Source organism: Cydia strobilella, chromosome 24, assembly GCF_947568885.1.
Source record: "Cydia strobilella chromosome 24, ilCydStro3.1, whole genome shotgun sequence".
Classification (NCBI taxonomy): Eukaryota; Metazoa; Arthropoda; class Insecta; order Lepidoptera; family Tortricidae; genus Cydia; species Cydia strobilella.
The window spans coordinates 8845874-8869964 of NC_086064.1; the positions used below are offsets into that span (position 1 = coordinate 8845874).

At 39.9% G+C, this 24091-nt stretch overlaps 4 protein-coding genes across 4 annotated transcripts; 2 read left to right on the forward strand and 2 right to left on the reverse strand.

Moving 5' to 3' along the window:
• Window positions 1–967: 967 nt before the first annotated feature.
• On the reverse strand, window positions 968–4407 carry LOC134752274 (gastrula zinc finger protein XlCGF7.1-like). Its single transcript, XM_063687913.1, has 2 exons — window positions 4288–4407; window positions 968–2234 (listed from the first exon to the last, which is right to left on the reverse strand). The coding sequence occupies exons 1-2, from the start codon at window positions 4295–4297 to the stop codon at window positions 1330–1332; spliced, it is 915 nt and encodes a 304-aa protein (XP_063543983.1). The 5' UTR covers window positions 4298–4407; the 3' UTR covers window positions 968–1329.
• Window positions 4408–4769: 362 nt separating this feature from the next.
• LOC134752530 (zinc finger protein 664-like) lies at window positions 4770–8626 on the forward strand. The gene is made up of 3 exons (XM_063688225.1): window positions 4770–5226; window positions 6870–6989; window positions 7491–8626. The coding sequence occupies exons 1-3, from the start codon at window positions 5112–5114 to the stop codon at window positions 8447–8449; spliced, it is 1194 nt and encodes a 397-aa protein (XP_063544295.1). The 5' UTR covers window positions 4770–5111; the 3' UTR covers window positions 8450–8626.
• Window positions 8627–10839: 2213 nt separating this feature from the next.
• Window positions 10840–23395, reverse strand: LOC134752518 (zinc finger protein 271-like). The gene is made up of 5 exons (XM_063688212.1): window positions 22961–23395; window positions 22205–22288; window positions 18880–19863; window positions 12250–12408; window positions 10840–12040 (listed from the first exon to the last, which is right to left on the reverse strand). Exons 1-5 carry the CDS (start codon window positions 23061–23063, stop codon window positions 10869–10871), a joined length of 2502 nt encoding a protein of 833 aa, XP_063544282.1. The 5' UTR covers window positions 23064–23395; the 3' UTR covers window positions 10840–10868.
• LOC134752015 (zinc finger protein 271-like) lies at window positions 14246–18624 on the forward strand. The gene is made up of 3 exons (XM_063687572.1): window positions 14246–14425; window positions 16336–16449; window positions 16630–18624. Exons 1-3 carry the CDS (start codon window positions 14353–14355, stop codon window positions 17298–17300), a joined length of 858 nt encoding a protein of 285 aa, XP_063543642.1. The 5' UTR covers window positions 14246–14352; the 3' UTR covers window positions 17301–18624.
• Window positions 23396–24091: the final 696 nt, after the last annotated feature.

The following is a 24091-nucleotide window of genomic DNA, read 5'->3' on the forward strand; positions in this document are numbered from 1 at the left end:
ATGCAGTTCACCCAATTAGGTTCTTTAAATAATCATACACGAATACACACGGGTGAAAAGCCGTACTCATGCGACAAATGTGACGAACATTTTACACAATTAAGTTATTTTAAGACACATAAACGGTTACATGCAGATCAGAACCCTGTTACAAAAAAAGACTGAAAGTCGGCAGTTCTTATGTTACTTACGCCTGTCAAATATGATAAATAATATTAGAAATAATTTGATTGATAATAATTTTGATTTAATTGAAAATAGAAGTCTTTAATTTCAATTCCTGTTATAGATATATATAATAATAATTGTTGGGCAGCTTGTAACGAGCTGTTGGGGAGTAACGACCCCACGGACCCGAGTGCTCCTGAGAGTCGGTCAGGGTCTCCCTCTCCGGCGTGTCTTTGCCGGTCGGAGTGGAATCGCAGGATACTCAGCTCTGGCTTGCCTTCATTGGCCGTCGAGAGGCGTCGTTAGAGCTATATGCCTCAGGGGTGGAAATGAAAGATGCATAAGACGCGAGTTGGCAGTGTGGCTATAATGGCCACTGGCTAGAAAGCGGCGCACACCGTGAGACTTGGACCCCCCTGAGCCGCTCACACCGGTTTTTACGACTAACCCACGGCCGCTACACTACTGCAAATAAATAACATTTTAATAGCAACCTGTTGTTTAAAAAAAACATAGTTGAGCTTACTACCTCTCGCGTCGAATGATGGTAGCATTGGTACCCTTCAAGTCTCTTTTTTTTGAGCTTAAGAGTCCGCAGCAAGCTCGAACGAATTTCACATTCCCATACAAACAAACTCCGTTTGGTGTTTGTGGTAAAAGGTGGGATTTTTTTTTTCAGTAGTTACCACTGGTAAGAATGGTGGTAACAAGTGGGTATAACCCGAAAAAGGCGATAAATGTTTATAGGTAAGTATCAAAAATTAAAACTGACAAAAAACTTAATACTTTAATACTGGGAATATTAATTTGAATCAGATAGATTACACTAAGTGACTAAAGACTTAAGACACCATATGTGTCAATTCAAGCAAAAAGGTACCACATTGTCACTTGCCATAAGGACGCTCAACAGGATTTTCGTATAAAGATACAAGCAATTTTCGTCCATATGGTAAGCGACAATGTGGTACCTTTTGATTGAAAACGTCACATTTCAAATATTTTTTTTTTTTGAAAATCCGCCGTGACGGGGTAGCCTAGAGGTCCAGGGCGTTAGCCGCGATAGCTGAAGACACAGGTTCAAATCCGCCCTCTGCCACTGGAGGGATGTCACTTTTTCTATAGTATATATGACATCAATTTCAGTTCAGCGCTAATTAATTAGTCATCTAGCTCTTCATCTGTATGTTTCATCTCATGATTACGTAACTGTCGTTTATGTCTACATTTGTAATTGCAGTAGTTACATTTAAAGGGTTTTTCACCTGCATGTGTCATCTCGTGAGACCGTATGTTCACTTGCTGACGGCTCCTGTAGTCACAGTACGTACACTTGTAAGGCTTCTCGTCTGTGTGGATCAAGAGATGACGATGTAACGAACCTTGAGTAAAACACTTTTTATCACATTGATCACACACAAACGGTGTTTTACCAGTGTGTGTCATCTCGTGAATTCGTAAGTGTCCTTTGCGGCGGCTCCTGTGATCACAGTAGCTACACTGGAAAGGCTTATCGCCAGTGTGAATCATGAGGTGAGACATTATACCTGATTTCTTTTTACACTTGTAGCCACAGTGGCTGCACCTGAAAGGTTTTTCACCGGTGCGTATAATCAGGTGAGCCTGTAAGTTTGTTTCCTCATCAGATGTGTCACACTTCGGCTGAAACTGCTTCTTACTAGAATGTTTCATTCCGCGTCTTCGCGGATTTATTTTACGATCACTCGTGTATTTCTTATCGCTGTATTTTTTGTTTTCCAAACTATGATCTTCTCTGGTTGAATTATGTAAAGATGAGTGAATGTGTACGTGTTTCTTCAGAACCGACTTGTTCCTGAACTGTTTTCCGCAATGGTGGCATTGAAAGATTGTGGTGGTGACTTTGTGTGTGTGTGCGGGCTCGGTGGTGCGCAGCTTGTATTTGCGACGTCCGACCTGGCAGGTACGCCGCGCCGCGTCCACCAGCAGGCGCTCCAGCCTGACCGAGCACGAGCGGCCCCAACCCGTCGATCGCCGGGTCGACCTTCTGCCCCGCCCCGACACCGCAGCAGAGACGAGAGTGGATGCTGCAACGTAAAATGGCTTATCTACAAATATTCAGAATACGAACCTATTAAACGTGTAGCATTGGCGAGGCGTTACATATTTCTCAATTTAAGCATCAAAATTCTTTCAAATTTAATTCTAGACAACAGTGAAAGCGTTACGCTTCCGGTAGGAACCCGCAACCTCCGCAATCCGTGCGTTGCTCTTAACACATTCACTGCCCCCAATGCACATGTGCGTTCACCGTCATACAAGTTTGTTCCTAGGCCACGCCCCCTGGCAGTGAATGCGTTAATCAATTGAGCTACGGAAGCCTACCTCGCAAATCTTTACATTCCTTCCCTTATGTATTCACGCCTTTGGGGTGGCGTAAAGCGACGTCTACCGAAAGGCGATTACATCTTTTAACGGCACCGGAGTCTCAAGTTGTATTGAGAATTCACCAGTAACAATGTGCTAACCCATATCATTGAGAAATAAGTAAGCATAAAGTGCTCTCACTCCATACTCCATACATCAGTTTTGTTACCAAAACGCTTATTATTTTTACCTAAAAAAAAATACTAGCTATAAAGTACCACAAATTGAATCCAAATTAATGCTAGTAGCATACAAAACCATCACTTAAAAGTATCTAGGTTTTGTAAGGGAATCCTGGCCAAGATGGGACACGCTGACAACACCGATTGTCGTATGTGTGGCGACGAGGAAGAGACAGTAGAACACCTGATGTGTGAATGTCACGCCCTAGCCAGGCAAATAATGAAGGACTTTGGAACAGGCTAACTGGAACCAAAGGAATTCAAAACGCTACCCATAAGCTCCATCATCGGGCACATGGAGATGGTTGGAAAAGCTCTTGAGTAGCTGACGATGACGGATCATTCTTAGGGGGTAACTGCACAAAAGATCCCCATGGGTCAAAGTGTGCATCATCATTAACTTAAGAGTTATTCTCTTGTCGGTGGAGTATCTTCCAGCTTTCCCTATCCCGCGCCAGCTCTTTGACTTTTTTATACGACACGACCCCTACTTTTTCTTTCACTTGATCTAAAAAGCTGCGTCTGGGTTTTCCTCTACCCCGCTTCCTTCCTATCCGCCCCTCCAGGATAGTTTTAAAGAAGTAGTCGTGTCGTATTAAGTGTCCAATCATTTTCCCGCGTCTATTTGCAATAGTGTTCAGAATAGCTCTTCTTTCACTCACTCTTCTTAGCACCTCCTCATTCGTTATCCTGTCTCTCCAACTAATGCCTCAAAGTGTGCAAGGGCCCCCGAAAACTATAAGATAAGATCTAGGTTTTGTATGAAAAATGTGTTGTGTTCCCAGGTTTTTTGAGAATGTAGGAATATTTGGTGTGTTTGGTGGTTAGTAGGTTAAAAATTGGTTAAGTTGAAGGTCTCATTATAACATTTGAAACACTTCATACTTCTTATGACCTTCATTGTTTGGTAATTTTTGATATTGTAAAATATAATGACGACCAGTCTGGTCTAGTTGATAGTGACCATGCCTGCAAAGCCGATGGTCCTGGGTTCAAATCCCAGTCAGACACAGCAATGATATTTGTTCCTGAGTCATGGGTATTTTTTATTTATTTCTTAATTTCAGTCACATGCATAAACTTACAGCTTTTAAGTATGTTATATATACCCACAACACAAGCCTTTTTGAGCCTATTCTGTGGGACTTTGTCAATTAGTGTAAAGATGTCCTATAATATTATTTACTAGCGACCCGCCCTGGCTTCGAACGGGTGCAATGTTGGTGTTATTATACATATAAACCTGCACTTGCGGGAGTTTTCGGGCTCCTTCGCCCGTGCCGGCGACAAGCTGCCGGTATCAGCACCACGACATTATCTCTCACAATGGCCGCGTCACAATTCTTAAGCAAAAGTTATGAAAATGAAAATGAAAAATGAAAAATTGTTTATTTCGTTTAAGAATTACTTATACAGGTAAGTGTTGGTGCCTCTTTTTAAGTAAGAAAAAACCTGTGTTAAGAGGCACCGCTCTTCCTTAAAATTGGTAACAAACGGTTTTTATACTATTATACATAAGGCTCTTACTCACCAATACGCATGATACTGATGATGTTTATTTGATGTTACTGAAACAAGAAGAAAATTAAAATAACCACCACGCTAAGGCTTTTTTTTAATGGCTTTTGCTGTCATCAGCTGTCACGTTCACGTCACTGTCAACGTCAAGTATTTTTAAGAGTAACAGACAGGCGTACCGGACCGCGACCTTGGTCCAGTTCGATCGTGTGTGTAATTAGTGGTAAGTACTGTATCACTGTACCGGACCGAACTCTCGGTCCTACGCCCGTCTGTTATGGCTTGAAAGGTCGCAACGATTCTTTGCGATGCGGCGCACCGAGACTCCTATATATTATACTACTCTTTGACCGTGACCTTGGTGCGGTACGGTAGTGTGTTACAACTTTAACATAATCTGCAATCTGTCGTTATCTAGTCGGTGGTAAACGAAACTGTCAAATTGAATTTGACAATACAATTGCCAATGCCATTATTGGCGAATTTGTTCGCGAGTCAAATCGATAATTTACTTCCCTTTATTATCTAAGTAACTATTATACATTATACTGTTAGGCACATTATCATATGTATTATTCTTCATAATATTTGTTTATTTATCGTTATACTCATTTAAGGGTTTATCTTAGGACATCAATAAATACAAGTAGGTACTTAAGCTAAAAAAAAAAAAAAATTAAAAATAGAATTGAATATTGAACACAACAAATGTTGTCTACAACGTCGTGTTCCTTTTATAAGGGCAGTTAGTGTAGGCCTGTCTTCTAGGGCTTGCAATAATATTAATAATACGGATAATTCCATACTCGACTCGAACTCGGATCGCTAGCCACTATAATGGAGGCAAGCGGCATGTCCATGGAGTTTGTTCGGGTGAAGGAAGAACCTGTGTGGCATAGTGCGGACGAGCCGACAGGACCCAAAGAGCAGTTTGTGTTGCTGCCTGAACAGAGTGAGTTTTCTTATAGGTTGATAATCAAATCTATCCTCGTTAGGCCCAATGTGCATTACAATGTACACTCAGTTTCAATCTAATGAGGTTGGCAATTGTCAAAGGTTTGAATAGATGGCGCCATCATAGCTTACCCCTTTTTAGGGTTCCGTACCCAAAGGGTTAAAACGGGACCCTATTACTAAGACTTCACTGTCCATCTGTTTGTCTGCAAAAGTACGGAACCCTCGGTGCGCGAGTCTGACTCGCACTTGGCCGGTTTTTTTTCTATGAGATTTGGCTTAAATGGCTGGCATGCAGGGCATTCCATTAAAGTTCACACAATTCTAGGGATTGACAGGGCAAGCTATGCTGGCGCCATCTGCTAAATACTTCGACCGGCCAACCCCATTAGAACCTTTCATAAAACAAATAAAGTAGCATTTCTTATGTTTCATTGCTTTTTAAAACAAACTAAATTCGTTCCTAATTACTTAGGTTCAAATTAAAAATGGAAAACTCTCTATGGTGGGTCTTATGAGGCTATTCATTAATACTGATTGTTTAACTTTATAGTACTTAGCAATCACAAGTATATTGCCTTCAGCATAAGTTAATACATATTGTAAACCGCCTAAGTCGGGTCTATTGTGAATTTACTTTATTACCTTTATTTACATGTTGAAACAGTTTCACAATCGGTCTGTGTCCAGGGACCGGCCCGCTATCCCTTATCGGGGTTTTATAAGGGTATTGCATAAGGTTTAACTCACCATACCCTTTGCCAGACAAAACCCTTTGTTTTGCTTTTAAAAACCCTTATATAAAGCTACCACATTTGAGTAATCGGTAGCCCAAATACCCTTACAAAACCCTTATCATCCGCTCACCACCACCTTGCATATTGCTTATAAGAGCCTTATAAAGGGCGTCCCTTTTAGCATATAAGCGTGCTAATTTAAGTCGTCTACCTTGTTCATAAAGCACACATTACTTCGATCCGAGCGATCGTCGGCGGCGACGGCGGCGTTCTTTGACTAGCACGTATTTTCTTTCCTTTTCATACACTACCGTAGATATATACTAATCCTGTCTCTTTCACGCAAAGGGAAACCCTTATAAAAAGCGCTTAAAGATAAGGGTAACCCTTATTAAGAGCTAGCCTTATTTTTGGTTAGCTTTTCGGTAAGGGTTAGTCAAAGGTAAGGGTATGAATGAGCTTGCAGTTCAAAAGGGAAAGTCTTTCAATGTGTTAGCCGTGTTTAAGTGTCGCCCATTGAAAGGGTTTTATCGCGGAAAGGGTTGTCCGGTCCCTGTCTGTGTCTTCTTCTTGCTATGCCATATCCTCAGCGGATGTCGGCGACCATCTTAGGGATCTTGGTTCTATCCTGTGCCAGTCTAGACAAACTGGCAGTGTCATTAATATTGGACCAGCTTTTAATGTTGTCTATCCAGGTCGGTGTCAAAATGTTTAAAATAAATGCCCGAAGCGAGGAATTTCGCACCCCTGGTATTAGTTTGAATTTTATCCAGTTAACAATGCGTTTTGAACATATTTAATACCGTACCTTAAAGCGCAGTATTGGCCGCCTGGCTGGTCTTTTTGCGTCTGCAACCTCTCCTAGCAAGATTTAAATATTACAATTAACATATTTTGTTTACAGTAAAAATCGAAGTGGAATTTGAAGAGCAGAGACCAGTGTGTGTGAAGGAGGAGCCTTTGTGTGAAACCAAACCTGTGGAGGGGCCGGCAGTGAAGCTTGAAGTGACTCCTGAACTTTCCGGTGAGTAGTAGGTGTTACTTACACCAACACTACACCTGACCATTGGTGCACCTTATCTCTCACTCTTTAGCCCCTTTTCTACCCTTCGGGTGTAGGCCTCCTTCGTTTTGCGCCACGTCCGGTTCTGTGCGACCTAGAGCCACTTCTTTCCCTGCAGTCCTTTTTTGATGTCGTCGTCCCAACGCATCTAGGGTCTACTTTGAGGACGCTCTTCCACCCTATGGTCGCCACTCGAGAAGTCGTTTACTCCACGAATCGGTCTTTCGTGCTATATGACCAGCCCATTCCCACTTCAAACTGGCTACGCGTTTTACAACATCAGTGACCTTGCTCTGTTGTCTCACAGTTGAGACCTGCACCTTATATCATTGCTAAAAGCTTTAAAAATTCACTAAACAGTTTGCACGATGGTACTGGTATGTGTAGGCCACACATGTTCCTGATGCCATGATAAAAATAGACGAAATAGTGGTCTTGTCTATAAACAACAATGTTTTACAGGTTTAAACCAACCAGTTGTCATCAAACAGGAGCTCGAACGTCCAGAGACAGGAGAATCACCGTGCTCCACACCCACGCAATCACAGGTCGCAAGTGCGGCTGATGACCGACAGACGAATGAAGATGACCGACAAACCGGAACCTACGTGTGTGACACCTGTGGAAACACATACCAACAAATACACTACCTAATCCAGCACATTCAAAGAAAAGCTTGCAGTCACACTGCCGAGAAATCCTACTCCTGCGACATATGCGGAAACAAATTCGCAACCAGATCTAGTTTGAACCAACATAGACACACACACGCCAGTACAAAGCCGTATTCGTGTGAAACTTGTGGGAAACAGTTTACTATGTTAAGCTATTTGAAAGCTCATGAACGGAGGCACGTAGGTGAAAGGCCATTCAGTTGCGATGTATGCCAAAAATCTTTCGCGAAAGTGAGTGATGTGGAAAAACATAAACGTATCCATACAGGCGATAAGCCGTACTTTTGTGAGGAATGTAATAAGAAGTTCGCGCATTTGAGTGATTTAAATAAACATAAACGGACTCATACTGGAGAGAGACCATACTCATGCGATATTTGTAATAAGAAGTTTAAGATTTCAACTCATTTAAATACACATAAGCGAATCCATATTGGTAATAAGCCCTATACCTGTGACTCGTGTAACAAGCAGTTTTACGATGAGGCCTCTTTAGGTATGCATAAACGGGTTCACACTGGGGAAAAACCATTCTCGTGCGACATATGTAAAAAGGAATTTACGCGCAACAGCAGTTTAATTACTCACAAACGAATTCATACTCATGTGTTCTTTTGCGAAATATGTAAAAAGAATTTCAAGCAATTAGCTAATTTAAAGAAACATTCCAAGAGACATACCCGAGAAAAGACTACTAAACTAAAAGGTAGAAAAAAGGCATCTCCTGAAGTTATAGAAATCCTATAAAGAGCGTAACAAAAAAAAACATAACTTATTGTTAATTTGGCGACGTATACATTGTGTACATACATAGAAAGAGGCGTGGGCGACTTTGTTTTATAAAGTGTAGTGACTGTGTATATGTCAAAGTGGATTTATAAAGTCAAATATACGTATAGATACATGTCGATTGTTGCCCTTTTATTTACCCATTTGCCTGGCTTAAAATTATGTTCACCATAGTTCATTATATTTAATCCAATCAACTTAAAAAACGTATTGACTTGCATATGCCTTTTAACCCTTAAATGCATGATTTTTTGTATAACTTTTTAATAAATTGAAATAGATGTGTCATGCTGTATAAAAGTAATAAATGTGATTTTGGATAGCTGCATATTGAGCCACGGACCATCAAATATACGATGCATATATACATCATTATGCATTTAAGGGTTAAATGTATTATTAATTTTATAATTGTAATAATAATTGTATTGTTCTTCTAATTGTAAATAATTTTTGAATATGACGATGTACAATTACTACAAATAAAATATATTCTATTCTATTCTATTTCTCTCATTTTCACGAGCAGATAAGGTACCGGAAGCTCAAACCCGCGCACACAAGAACTTTTTGCAACTTTTTAATGGCAATCGAGTAGGCAAATTGCCTGATGGTAAGAGATTACCGTCACCCATGGATACCTGCAACACCAGAGGGGAGGGAAACACCACCATTAACTTACTTACTTACTTGTCAACTGTGACATTTATGGTTTTCGAAAAGAAGTACCTAGTACCTAAACTTTGAAGTGAAAATAATAAGAATAAGAATTGTTTATTGCCACATTATCAAGTATAAAAGAAAATGAAATAAAAGTACAAAAGAAAATAAAATAAAGTTACATAAAACAAGAATAAGAAAAAACAATTATTAATTTATAAGTAAGTACAATCAATTGGGCAAAGGGTTTCCAGTCTCAGCGTGTGCCGGGCCCGCCCATAGACGCAGATAAGGCGTATCCCTTTTTAATAACATAACTTCCGTGAGACATAGACATATTAAATATATTAATAACGGGTCACTCACGTGAACCATTAGCGAATGACGTAGTGAATGTTGTGTGCAACCCATCATTTGACAATAATGCCGTAAACGAGGGTAGTTTCTCGCCCCCCCCCTGCCGCCACCGGCGCCCGCGCCGAGTCATCGGGCGCGGAGGGCTGCGGCCCGCAGTCTGCGCCGGTCCGTCACCGTCGACGCAAGCTCCTGATGACGCTCCTCGGTACGGAGTGAAACACGTGAGTGACCCGTTATTAATATATTTAATACGTATCCCTTTTTGTTAAGCTTTTAGATAATGATACTTTTGATTTTGACGCATAGTATGTTGATGCTGTACGACTTTCACTCAACCGATTTAAAATGTTATCTAAAGCCTGACCAGTAATATATGATCATTGTCAAGAGGGCGCTGTTGTTGCGCATGTATAGGGTGACAGTTCAGTATAGTATGAAAAAAATAGTTCCAGTGAAATTCCGCAATACATATTCCTGGTCAGGTATGTATATAGCTTCAGCTTCAGCGGCATCTTGGAAAATAGATCCCAGGTAGCAAAGTGACGTCAGCGATGTCATATTGACGTCTTTATAACGTAACGGACGTCATAATGACGTATAAATGCTACCTGGGATGTTGCGTCGACCAAACCAGCGCACAAATCTCAAGCCACGAATGTCAGAGCAGCGACTGCGGTTGCGACCGACGCCGGCACCCAGACCGGTCGCAATCAGATTTGTATTATTTGTTTAACCTTTTCGACGCCGTGTCAAACACAAAAGCTGTCATCCAGACGCCACGTCACCGAAGTGCCAAACCTAAATTGAACTTTATGCATATGCATGTAGGTCTATGTTGCTCTGTGGTCTATAACCGATTAATCGGTCTTTGGCGTTGAACCTACGGTGCGTATATATCGGTCATTGACGTCCAAAAGGTGAAATCAAAGTGCTTTCAGATATATACAATTCGTCGGCATAGTTGTGTGTGGCCATTTTATATTTCTTGTAGGCAAATCTGTATCTATGTTAAAAAGGGATGTGCGTCTAGAATAAATTCAGGTTGTGCCCCGTGTGTCTCAAAATAATAAGTGAGGATACACCAGGGATAAAAGCACAAAACTTGTAATCACTCTTTTTTTGTATCAATTGTATTTTGTGAATTAATCTAACAATTATCTAAGAGTTTACATAAATATATATTAGGTATTAAGTACATTCAGTCAAAACTGTAAATATAATTGTGTCATGTCATGTCATGCATCACGCGGTAACTGACATGCAAGACCGTATTTGAAATATTAAATAAAACCAATATATTAGTATAATATATTTATTTATAACCTGGGAATTTTAATTTTTAGTTATACTGCTAACTCAACTAAGTTATTTTTTCTGTCAAACCATTTACGTTTGACACTGACTGAGCATCAGTCTTTGATGGAGACTCGCCGACATGTAATCGTTTATGAATCTTTAAATAATCCGGTCGAGCAAATTTCTTTTCACATACGTCGCATGAGTACGGTTTTTCGCCCGTGTGTTTTTGTCTATGAAGATTTAAATTACTCAATTCACTGAACTGCTGCTTACATACTTCGCATGTAAATGGTCTTACGCCAGTGTGGATTTTTTTATGTCTAGTCAGGCCATTGGAATTTGTGAAGCGCTTTTCGCATATTTCACAAGTGTGTGGCTTCTCGCCGGTGTGTATTTTTTTATGTCTGATCAAGTAACTAGAATTCGCGAATTGTTTGTTGCATACTTCACAAGTATACGGCTTCACACCACTGTGTAACTTTTTATGTCTGGACACATGATCCGCACTCGCAAATAACTTGTTACAAATGTCGCACAGCAATTCCTTACACATACTATCACCTATATGGCTCTGTCTGTGCTTCACTAAAGCGTTCTTGTCATCGAACTGTTCTTCACAAATTTTGCACAAATATGGCTTTTCACGATTATGCGTCTGTTTATGTTTCTTCAAATCAGTAGAGGTTACAAACTTCATTTCGCAGAGATCACAAGAATGTGACCTGTCACCTGTATGATATTTTTTATGTATAACCAGGCCATTCCATCGCGCAAATTGCTTATTGCAGATATCGCATGAGTAGTTCTTCTCACCTGTGTGAATTCGTTTATGTAAATGCAAAATACTTGCATGCGCAAATTTCTTTTTGCATACTTCACATTCAAAGGGCCTTTCGCCAGTATGTATCCGCCTATGATTTGTTAGTTCTATTGAACGCAAAAACTTCTTTCCGCAAAAATCACATGAGTAGGGTTTACCTTCAGTATGTGAACGTTCATGTATAGTCAATTCACTTGGGCGTACGAATTGTTTCTCGCACATATTGCAGGAGTAGAGTTTTTTGCCTTTATGCAGCCGTTTATGCGCAGTAAAATGATTGTAGAACTCAAACTGCTCATTACATATGTCGCAGGAGAATGGTTTTCCTTGGTTGCTATGTTGCGCGTCTAGGGCGGCAGAGGGTTCTGGTTCCGATCCTAGCTGCGGTTTCATGGCTATTGGCTGGTTAGAATCTGAAACCAAACACAGACCGAGTCTGTTTAAAAAAGTCAATTCACATAAAGACAAGAGAATAAGAACATGTCAAGGTAATTTTGAACACCAAACCTGCTTAGCAACTTCTGCAGCTGACTGTACTGGAACTTGGTGGTAACTGGTGGGGATAACCCTGATTGTCTGATTGGAAAGGTCAAAGGACCGTAAAATAAGAAAGATGTCTCACCTTTGGGCTGTGCACTCTCCATGCTCAGCATAAGATCGGCCTTGACCTCATGGTCATCCTTGACCACAAGATCGTCCTTTACCTCATAGTTGGTGTACTGCTCGTAGCAGGAAGGCTCTTGCTTTCCAACTTTCCCCTCGTACTCTAGCTTAATCCCAACTGTAAATGAACAGTTTGTTGTTACTGAAACTTATATTTATTGAAATAAGACTGTTATAAATGAAATTGTATATTATATTATTATTATTATATACGAATGCACGGGCAGATTAAAATAACTGATACATGCATATCAATGTCCTGCACTTACAATACACTACACTTACTACGCACACTTTATAAAAATGAAAATATTTATTTATAACAATTACACTACATACTACACTTTTAAGGGTTTCGTAGAGCTGTGTGCAATATAATAGCAGTTGATAAGACAATGAAAATTAGGGGAAATCTGTAACGTTAGATTGTATTGGATCTTTTATATTATTCTTCTGCAATACTAACCATTATTTCAAAATTAACCTTTACATAAATATTATTGAAAGTAAAAAAATTTTACATGCAAACTGGTTTTTTACTCGCGAAAATTCTAAAATGTAAAACCCTTTGAAATTAATACAATTTTGTACTATAATTGTAATTTAGTATCCCTATTGTTTCCAATCACAGCTTTAGTAGCTACATTTTTTTAGTTTTTAAAAGAGATAGATTTCCGCAATTGTTCGCGGTAGACCCTCTGGCTCTGGCCCTGATGGTGACAAAAAACTCACTATATTCAGGTGACGGCACATTTGTATGCTCCTCGTACACGCCAGTCTCCCCGGGTTCCACCTTCACGGTCACTACTACCGCGGACACACCGTTTTGCTCCATTTCAGTGGACATATGAGATCATAGGTCTGTGGGTCCTAGGTGCTGTAAAAATATATTACGATCGATTACTTCATTTAATTTGGGAAGATACAATTTAATGCTAGTTTTTATTTTTATATAATACTTTAAGCTATATGTATCACCTAGTATTAGCACAATGTCAAAACTTCAGCGTAGGAAGATGTTAATTAAAAATTGGAATTGTCTCAACTGACTCCACAAGACAGGCCTAGCCTAGTGTGGAGATCATAGGTTAATAAAACAATGTATAATTTTTTGGTAAATAAACTATTTTTATTTTTATTTATGCGATAATTTTTGGTAACAAGATTTAAGAACTGACGTCGTTACTGTGTGTAGAGGGGATTCCCAAATTGTATGAACTATATAGTGAGGTGTATTATACTTATTATTTAGAAAATATAAGCTAACAAAGTGGAAAATGGCATGAAAATACACTTCGCATAACCTACACAAGGAATTGACAAGTGAACATCAAGTGAATGACGCTGACCGCAGACCTGACAGATAAAACAAAACAACAGAAAACTACCATAGACAAGAGTAATCAATATTAATGTAACAGACGGGCGTACCGGATCGCGGTGTTAGTCCGGTCCGAGGCATTACCGATCGTATGGAAGGTTGTCCGCCGCACGTTCTTTAACGGTTAAAGTTAAACCCATTTTTGGAAAAATACGCTACTATAAATAACAGCTGACCACACGTACACAGTTTCATAGTTAACGCAACCTTATGAAAGTAAATAACAGACGGGCATACTCAAAGTTGTCCGGATAAAGTCCCGTCCCGCCCGTCTGTTGACGTTTAATATACTTAGGCCTCATACCATACTACAAGCGCTTTTTCAACGCGCGTTAAAAAAGCGTTTGAATGACAAATGGAAACATGTGTATTTATGCACACGATGGCGGTAGCGCTTTTTATCAAGCCTTGGTCTTTAAATCGAATTTAGCGTGCGGGCAGATTTAAGCGCTCTTTTTATTAACGCGCGTTGAAAAGGCGCTTGTGTAAAGTGTAATGGCTAAATTGGCTAATCTGTGGTAAGCTGTCAAGTCAATGTCATTACTGTCATTTGATGCGTATGAAGAATTTACGTAGACGCTGTATTTGTTTTGATGTTTCATCCATTTGTCAATTAATTATTACTTGACATACAAAAATCTACATCTGACTTGTCGGAGTATTGTCTACATTGGCGCTTCAATGGAGGCAAGCGATGGCAGCGTGTCGCACCGAATGAAGGAGGAACCTGACTGGAACAGTGAAGGGGAACACAGTATGTTTTAGTTATTCTAAGTTTAATAAGGAATAGTAGAGCGGCGCAGAGGTAAGTCGGCGTACAGTCAGCAGCAGAGCTAAGCGGGCGAAGTGTTCATAATTACCTTGACACGTTCTTTTTTTTTTATAAATATTATAGGACATTCTTACACAGATGGACTAAGTCTCATGGTAAGCCCAAGGAGGCTTGTGTTATGGGTACTCAGACAACGATATATATAATAATATAAATACTTAAATACATAGAAACACCCATGACTCAGAAACAAATATTTGTGCTCATCACAAAAAATAAATGCCCTTACCGGGATTCGAACCCAGGACCATCGGCTTCACAGGCAGGGTCACTACCCACTAGGCCAGACCAGTCGTCAAAACAATAAAGTCGCCTCAAGATCATTTTGAACACCTCACCCGCTTAGCACTATTGCTGTTGACTGTACTAGACGCAAGCCACCACTGCCACCGCCGCTGGCATCTTAAATGTGTGTATTTTCATTCATTCAAGTCTGCTCGCACCTCTCAGCATGGGGCGACTTGATCAACTTGCAAAGATCTGAATGAATCACTTATAAATACTTGTGCATTGTTTGGATCAAAGATAGATATAACTCCGTAATAGATGGATACAGTCTAAGGAAAAAACGTGCCTCGAAAATCACGAAAATTTGATTCTCGATCAGATGGCGCCACTAGTTTTGGCCTACTCTCGTATAGAGGGTGTTGACGGTTTCGTATGTTAATTTTAACGCATATCAGTGAAAGAACATGAGTCAAAATCATATAAAAATAATTAATGCAAATAAAAAAATCATTTATCCATATTAAAATACATTTTAACGTATTTTTATAAATCTTCATTTTTAGTTTTAAAGTATGTCGATAGATGGCAGTGAATTTACAGTGGTAACAAAATTTACTATGACAGTACCGCTCTATCTTATTATATCCTCTTTGGTTTGGACGAATGGAATTTATTTGTGCATAGTTTAGGGAAAGGGAAAAAAATCATCATTAGCCTGGTCCACACAGAGCGAGTATATGCGCAAAGCAATTTCCTCGCCCACAAAACGGCCATTGTAGACGGGCCTCGGCCGAGGCGGTACGCGCGAGGCACGTCTACACTGCCCGTTTTGTGCGCGACGAAATTGCCTATCTGCTATTGCTATTCAAAATTCAAATATAATTTTTTAAGTCAAAAATCAAAGTTATACATTTGGTTGACAAATATTTTGCATTTCAATCATTTTGCTACAATAATTAATAAGTTACCCTGCAAGTAAGTTGTCATATCTATTTATTTAATTTTTAACAAGCAGAAACGTCTGCGAACGATGCTATTAAGCTTAGAATAAATTTAAAAGTGGAAAACTTACTGTCTTGGGTGAGACTTGAACTCACGGCCTCTGGATCGATACTGGTGAATTTCCAATATGACTTGGAACTCCGGTACCCGTTTATGTAGTGTAACGCTCTTACAGTAGATGTTGCTAGGGTCCCCCAGACCCATATGGTGGAAAGATTCGCTGGCTATGGATGAGGTCTTGGTGGCTCAGATGGCAGAGCGCTGGAGTATCGCCCCAGAGGCCGTGAGTACAAGTCTCACCCAAGACAGTCATTTTTCCACTTTTAAATTTATTATTAGCTTAATATCTATTTATTTTACTGCTTACTGCAAATAGGTAAGATGCTGTTTTAAAATCACTTTACTGTAATAGATTTTGGGGGCAGGCCCCAGTATTACTTACCTCTCTCACTTATAGTATTTTTGAAACAGGAAGGGTATGCTGACAGCTGTTGTTATCTCAATACAATGTTGCTAGATTTAGCTCTAAATTGTATGTAAAAATACTATACCCATATTGACCTGACTGACTAAAGATCATACATTTTGGTTTTGTTTTACAGTACTAGAAATAAAGTTGGAAGAGACTTTGGTGGAACAGAGAGCATGCCCTTGCAGCGATGCGGCGCGGAGCCCTGCGAGTGACGACCCTCTAGCGGCAGGGCTAGCTTACGAAGGTGAGTTAACACTCTGTTAGTGACAACTTTGGTAACAAATCATGCCCGTGCAGCGACGCGCAGGGCTAGTCGGCTTGTAAAACAATAATAATAATGAACACATTTTTATTAACTGAAATAAAACTAATTTCTGTACATTTTTAGTTTTCAAACAACCTAAAAAATACAGTGTGGTTACAGATTCAAACCTGTCCTCAGCCACGCAGCAGACTAAACGGGACACTATACACAAATTAGACGAGACTCACACGGGCGATAATGGCGACCGACAAACCGACAACGACGAAGACTACAACTGTGACACCTGCGGCAAAACATTCGAACAAAAACATGATCTAATTCAGCACATTAAAAAAGCCGACACTGAATGTATACCTATAGAAAACTATACATATTCGGAAATCAAACAACAAAAACAACCTACGGGAAATAAGGCATTTTGGTGCGAAATATGCGAGAAACAATTTCGAGATTCCAGCGACATAGCGCGGCATAGACGAATCCACACTGGTGAGAAACCGTACGCGTGCGATGTATGCAAAAAACAATTTGCACAGCTAAGTGTTTTGAACAGACATAAACGAATACATACGAATGAAAAACCCTTTCAGTGTGACGATTGTGAGAGGCAGTTTAGGACTTCAAGTGACTTAGGTAAGCATAGAAGAATCCATGTGGGTGCAAAAAAATTTAACTGCGATTTTTGTAAAAAAGAATTTTGGGATGTGAAAAGTTTGGCTATCCATAGACGTTTGCATGAGAGCAAAATGCCATACTCCTGCGAAGTATGTAAGAAACAGTTTGCAGTGTTGAAATATTTAAAGAAACATGAGAAACGAATTCATAGTTGACGGGTAAACTAAAGCACTAAAGGAATGTGTATAAGCTAGCCCACTGTACCGCACGGTTACGTAAAGTATAATTTCACACATTTAACTTGATGCGCTGCAGTGGGATGCCGCCATTAAGTTATTAACATTACTTTTCCCATCACCTATTCGAAAAAGGGCTTTGTCTTACCTGCTTGGAGGGGGTAAAAGTGACACTTTTCTGTTCTAAGAGAGTAGTACAAAATTATTGCCACCATGGGCGTTACCATTTGAATCCCTCACTACGCTTAGGATTCAAAAAATTGAATAGAATCGGGCGTTACTTTGCGGAAATCCATATTAATTAATACAAAAATATTACTTTGCTAATCCGCGAAAAGCAAACGCAGGTCTTTTCGCGGATTACTTACTTACTGCTGTGGCGCAACAACCCGAAGTGGATCTTGGCCTCCGACACCAAAGACCGCCATGCTACTCTATCCAGTCGACGGCGCCAAGTTCGCTGAAATATTGGCACACGTCAAGAGGATGGAAGACTCCGCAAGAACCAGGAGATTGATCTGGTGTCCGAGCCAAACATCATTGGAGAAACGAAAGCCGCCAGACTCCGATGGCTCGGGCACGTAGTCCGGATGGGGGAAGATCGCGCAGTCTGGAGGGCGTTCTGGAGTACCAAGTGGCCGAAGACCGTCTGGACGCCCTAGGTACCGCTTGAGATACGAAGTTTTCGCGGATTAGCAAAGTCATATTTCTGTATTGCTTTGGATTCTATTTTAGAATAAAATCCTTCGGTCAATCAGGATTCAATAGACGCCCACGCCGCATATATGTTACTTTGCTCCCTTGTGACACAATCTACTATTTCAATTAATGTATTTAGTAATAGTATAAAAAATATCTGATTTGACTTTGGTCCATAATTCCGAATTAAATTAGATCTAAATTAATTTATTACAAAAAAATATTTGTATGGGGTGAGTTTTACTTTTTGTCGAATTATGTAACAAATCGATGTGTGACATTATAGATTGTACCGTCCAAAATAAATGTTTTTTTTTTTAATTCTTTTAACTAAATATAAAACTCTCAGATAAAAAAAATATGTATTCAATTCTGATATTTTTAAAATACATGTTATATTAAATATTACAGTGGTATTATTTCAGGTACCTCGAAATATTTCTTATTGAATCAAAGGATCATATGTGACGTTTTCAACCAAAAGGTACCACATTGTCGCTTGTCGATAAGGTTGATTTCAAATTGAAGCTATATGGAAATAGCGCTTTATTGACAACCGACAATAAGTCGTCAAATTGTAAATAATATTTCTTTAAACACACACTTTTGCTTTCTTTGCATTACTTTTAATTATTACATTACCTATTAGACGTACTTCTCTCTTAATATGTTACGAATCCGGCTACCACTGCTTACTATCCGGCGGCCAGTATGCTTGTTTGCCACCGATGTGGTATAAAAAAAAACACGTGACAGGCATAGCCTAGTGTGGGGCCACAGGACATTGACAAAATGTTAAAAGGTTTTTTCTTTCCAATAAAAAATCCTTGTTCTTATTCTTCTATTCTTATTTTTATCTAATAGTGAACATCTAGTTTCTCTGCGGTTTCGTTCACATGTTTCTGTTTATGTACTTTCAATTTAAAAGTACGTGTAAACTGCTTATTGCATACATCACACGAAAATTTTTCACCAGTATGAGTTCTTCTATGAGTCACTAATATGTTTCTTTGTGAAAACTTTCTACCACATACTTCACATGAGTATGGCTTTTCACCAGTGTGGGTTCGTCTGTGTGTTATTAAACCGCTTCTATTCGTGAACTGCATTTCACAAGTTTCACATTTGTATGGCTTCTCGCCAGTGTGGATCCGTCTATGTTTAGTCATAGAGTCGGAAGCGTAAAAGCTTTTTTGACATATATCGCACGTAAACGGCTTTTCACCAGTGTGGTACCTTATATGTTGACGTAAATCAGACACAGTTTTAAATAGCTTTTCACACGCTTCACACTTATACGGCCGTTCATTTGTATGCATTCTCATAATATGTTTGTCCAATTCATTCTGTTGTCTGAACCGCTTTTCGCATATTTCGCAGGGGAACGGTCTCTCTCCACTGTGTATCATTTTATGTAAGCTTAAGGCGCTTGCGCGGGAAAATTCTCTTTTGCACACGTCGCACGGGTACTTCCTGAGTCCAGTGTGACCCTCACTTAACTTATGCTTCTGTAGATCGGATTCGTCTAAGAATTGTAGTCCACATGTGCCACAATCGTATTTCTTTCGATTTATTTTTATATCTATCTTAGATTTGAGGTGCAGTTGAAGATGTCGGATTAGTAGGTATTTCTGTTGATATGTTTTCCCGCAAGCGTCACAGACGTAATTTTTTGTCTCAGTCTTGTCGCTCGTCTGTTGTTTTTGAGTCGCTCCGGTGTGCCGAGCTTGTGGTTGCGGAGCGGAGCGGGGTTTGCTGAGCGGCACGAGAGGAGGGCAGGGCATCGAGGCGAGAAAAGCGTGTAGGTGTTGCGGATTTTGCTTTGTTAACATGCCAGTTGAAGCTGCAACCAAACAAGGTTTATGTTAAAATAATCAAACGACAGAAACGAAGACTAGATAAATTTATATTGTTTGTTTATTTAAAATTTCATATTTATTTATTTGTATTAATCATACATACAGAGTGAAGGAAGGGAGAAATATAATGACCAATATTAAAAATAGAAGAGGAAAAATGATTGGCCACCTGCTACGACGCGACCAATTCATCAGGAACATCATAGAAGGGAAAATAAACGGAAGGAGAGGTAGGGGAAGGCCAAGAAAAAGTTATATGAGCCAAGTAAAGGAGCATACAGGGGCCGTGTCGTACCAGGATACTAAAGGGCTGGCTTCGGATCGACCAAGGTGGAGACAACTTCATCACGGTGCACCGACAAGAGCCCACAGCTCTTAAATTAAATGATGATGATGATTAATCATACATTGTCAGTGTTACAATTAAGTACATAGGTATGCAAGATGTATGTCAAACCATAAATACATTAATACAAAGAAGAATACAACAATAAAATTATTCAATAAAAGCTCATAACAAAGTTAAAACTCGTTTGTATTCGGGCCATTTTATTTAAACTGCGCTTTTTCTATAGAAGTTTGAGATATTTTCAGTAAACGGCGCGCAGCTATCGCGACTGCTGCATGAGTAGCTGCTAGTGCTAACCGCTTACCGCAAGTCGCGCGAGTGACAAAAATACTTGAGTTAACCTTTTCGACGTGTCAAACACAAAAGCTGTCACTCGGACGCCAAGTCACCGAAGTGTCAAAACTGAAATTGAACTTTATGCACATGCACGTAGGTCTGTGTTGCTCTGTGGTTTGTGACGGATTAATCTGTCTTTGTCGTTGGACCTGCGGTGCCGATATATCCGTCAATGGCATCCAAAAGGTTAAACCGTATAATGAGCTTAGAGTTAGTATAATAGTTTAAATTCGATAATAATTTTTATGTTATTTTTCTACTTAGAATCATGAGCTGTATGGACCCTGACAATAAAGTGTTCAAAGATTCCCATATATTTTTCGTTCCTTCCATTCCTTTATCGTCATATAAAGTAACTGTGGCGTAAAGCCAGTGGACTGTATTGGTTGTGACTATGCTAAGCCAAATGAAACTAGCTTGGCTTACCGGTGGTTGCGGGACCTCGTGTTGGCGGAGGCCTCTGCTGGTATGACTTCTTGCTGGTTCTTTCTTAATATTAATTATTAGAGTTCGCCACAAAACGGCCGGTGTAGACGTGCCTCGACCGCCGAGGCGGCGCGCGCGAGGCACGTTTAAAAATGTCTACACAACACGCGCGCCTCCGCCATGGCACGTCTACACCGGCCGTTTTGTGCGCGAGGAAATTGCTTCGCGCGTATGCTCGCTCTGTGTGGACCCGGCTACTGGCATTGAATTGAATTGAAATAGTCTTTATTTCAGACTAGTGTTTTGTAAGTACATTTAATTTTGTTGTTAACATATACACGGTGTTTTATGACCCACCGAAAACCTAAAAACAGTTTGTTCAGAATCGATAGGAGAATCGATTGCGCTATATTTTAAAGGGGGTAATTTTTTTATAATTTTTTACTATTTTTACATGCCCAGTCTACAAGTTTGTAATGCCACAATATCCTAGCATTTGACACGTTACGTTTTTACGATTACGTTAATGAGCATCACCCTTAACTGGCCATTGGTAAACCTTATCTCGTTGCAGTAAGGTATGCAAATGGTCAGTTGACAGTGTTTACGATGGTAACTAGCAATTGTATGACGTCACTAAAACCACAAAGCATCTTGTGTAGAATTACCAGTCGAATAGTATTGTTAAGAAAACTAAACAACGAATATTTGTTTAAATATTTATCGGATTAAAGAATAAATAATCAAAATGAGTTCAAAATAAAAAAATCTGTTGGGGTGTCTCAGGTTTTCAGTGGCTCACGTAACACCGTGTATATATATCTAATTTCCATCTGTATGCCTTTTGTAGGCAAAGGCCTCCCCTAACTTTTTCCATTTATCCCTATCTTTTGTTATTGTAGTCCAGTAACCTCTTGCTGCGCTCTTAATCTCATCAACCCATCGTCTTCTTGGCCTGCCATGCTTCCTCTTTTTGTCTCTAGTAAACCAGTACATTATTGCTTTAGATCACTTTTCTCTACCTCTAATTGTGTGACCTGCCCATTTCCATTATAACTTCTTAATTGTTGTAGTAATATCTTTTGTTTTAGTACATTTTTTTATTTTAATATTTCTAACTTTATCAGATAGTCGCTTTCCCATCATACTTCTCTCCATAGCGTTTTGACACAAATTTCTAGCTTACTGGCATTAACTACTGAAAATATACTCACCAGCGAGCGGCGGTAGGCGCTGCAACTCTGCGTTGCTGGAGCCCGGCGAGGGCTCTTCAAACTCCACCTCCACCTTCACTTGCACTGTAAAGCAACAGTCCACATTTACCCATCCACCAAAAATGTTTCTGATACGCTAACATCATTGGTACAGTTTTATTTTTGCAAGAATGCGGTTAGGTAAAATAGCATACAATTTCCACAACATACAGTAGAATCTGCTCATAATGACATCGAAGGGAAGTGACAGACATGTCATACTAAGCGGATGTCATATATCGGACTGATCCTATAGATGTGCTATACGCACAGCATGCATAGTTGATTAGAATAGAATTCATTTATTCATGGTAAACTACATTTCATACAAACGTATTACAAAGAAAAAGTATATTTAAAACAAAAAAGTATATAAAAAAGTTTACCACGAAATGGTCCCGCCTCAGCATAATGCTAACCTTAAAGTCAGCGCTGGTCTTCCGGCGAGACCATTTGTGGGCCACGAACGCAACCGTACAACACGGCCTTATCTATGTGGAAAGACTTGGGAACGGCCACGAAAACCAACAAATGTGTTGTATAACCAGACATAATTTCATAAAAATTGGATATTATAGGTCATAAGTAAGCGATTAGTCACAGTACAAAGAATTTTATATGAAAACCAAACTTCGCACAGTAATTTGCGTCATAGTAAGCGGTTGGTCAGTATAACCGGAGTCATAATAAACGGATTCCATTGTACTCAATACTCACTATGTTCTGGTAACAGGATTACACACGGAGAAACCTCGTCTTCCGCGCTGTGCCATTCTGGCTCCACTTTTACTTTCGGGGGCACGCAGCCATTTGCCTCCATTATAGCGAAACCGCTGACACAAACGAAGTAAACACTAAGATTTGCTTTTTATCGAGTACAGTATTTCTATTTTCAATCTATCCTCACTGCTAAATACTATCGGGCACCGTATCGCGAACTAATACTTTTATCAATTTCTGCTAACTCGGACAATGTTTTGCTTAGAGACACTCCGTCTCTAGTTAGATAATATAACTCGTGTATTTCAAGTTCTTTGTTTCACGAAGAATAGAATTTGACATTATTACGAAATAACTTGACCCATATGAAAATATACTAAAAAAATAACAATCAAATGAAGAATATCATGAAATCAACATTCAACATGAAATGCTGACGCTTGACGCTGACATGTAGATGATGACATTGACAGATGTGACGCCATGTGAAGCATAGACAACTATCAAACCATAGATGGTAGGATCCTATAGGTTTGCTATACGCGTGCGTCCGTGAGGGAGAGAACAATGCAATGCATTTGGTCTTTGGTCGCATTGCGTATGTTCTGTCGTTATGTCCTCACGGGCGCACACGGCGCACACGAGGTTAATAGCACTCCAGCAACACTCCAGGCTACGCGGCGTGAATCCGCGAACGCGAGTGTGGAGGACGCTTATATATACTAGATCTATAGGGCCCTCCACACTCGTGCGCGAAACCGCGAACGCGAGTGTGGACTCTAGTTCGCTAATCAGCGAAATCGACTCCACACTCGCGTTCGCGGCTTCGCGCCGCGTAGTGTAGAGCGAACTTATGGAAATATCATTTGTCAATGGGGTTGGCAACTGTCAAAGGTTTGCAGAGATGGCGCCATCATAGCTTGCCCCTTTTTCTATGAGATTTGGCTTAAAGGGCTGGCATCCAGGGCATTTAAAAAACAAAACTTTGACACAATGAGGGCTATCGTTTTTTTGCTCACCAGTTGGCGCCTCTGTTGATGGTGGTCCAAAAGACCATGGAGACTATATAAAGGAGCCAAATCTCTATGTATGAAAAGTGTCCATCAAAAAACAGTAATTAGGCGGCGC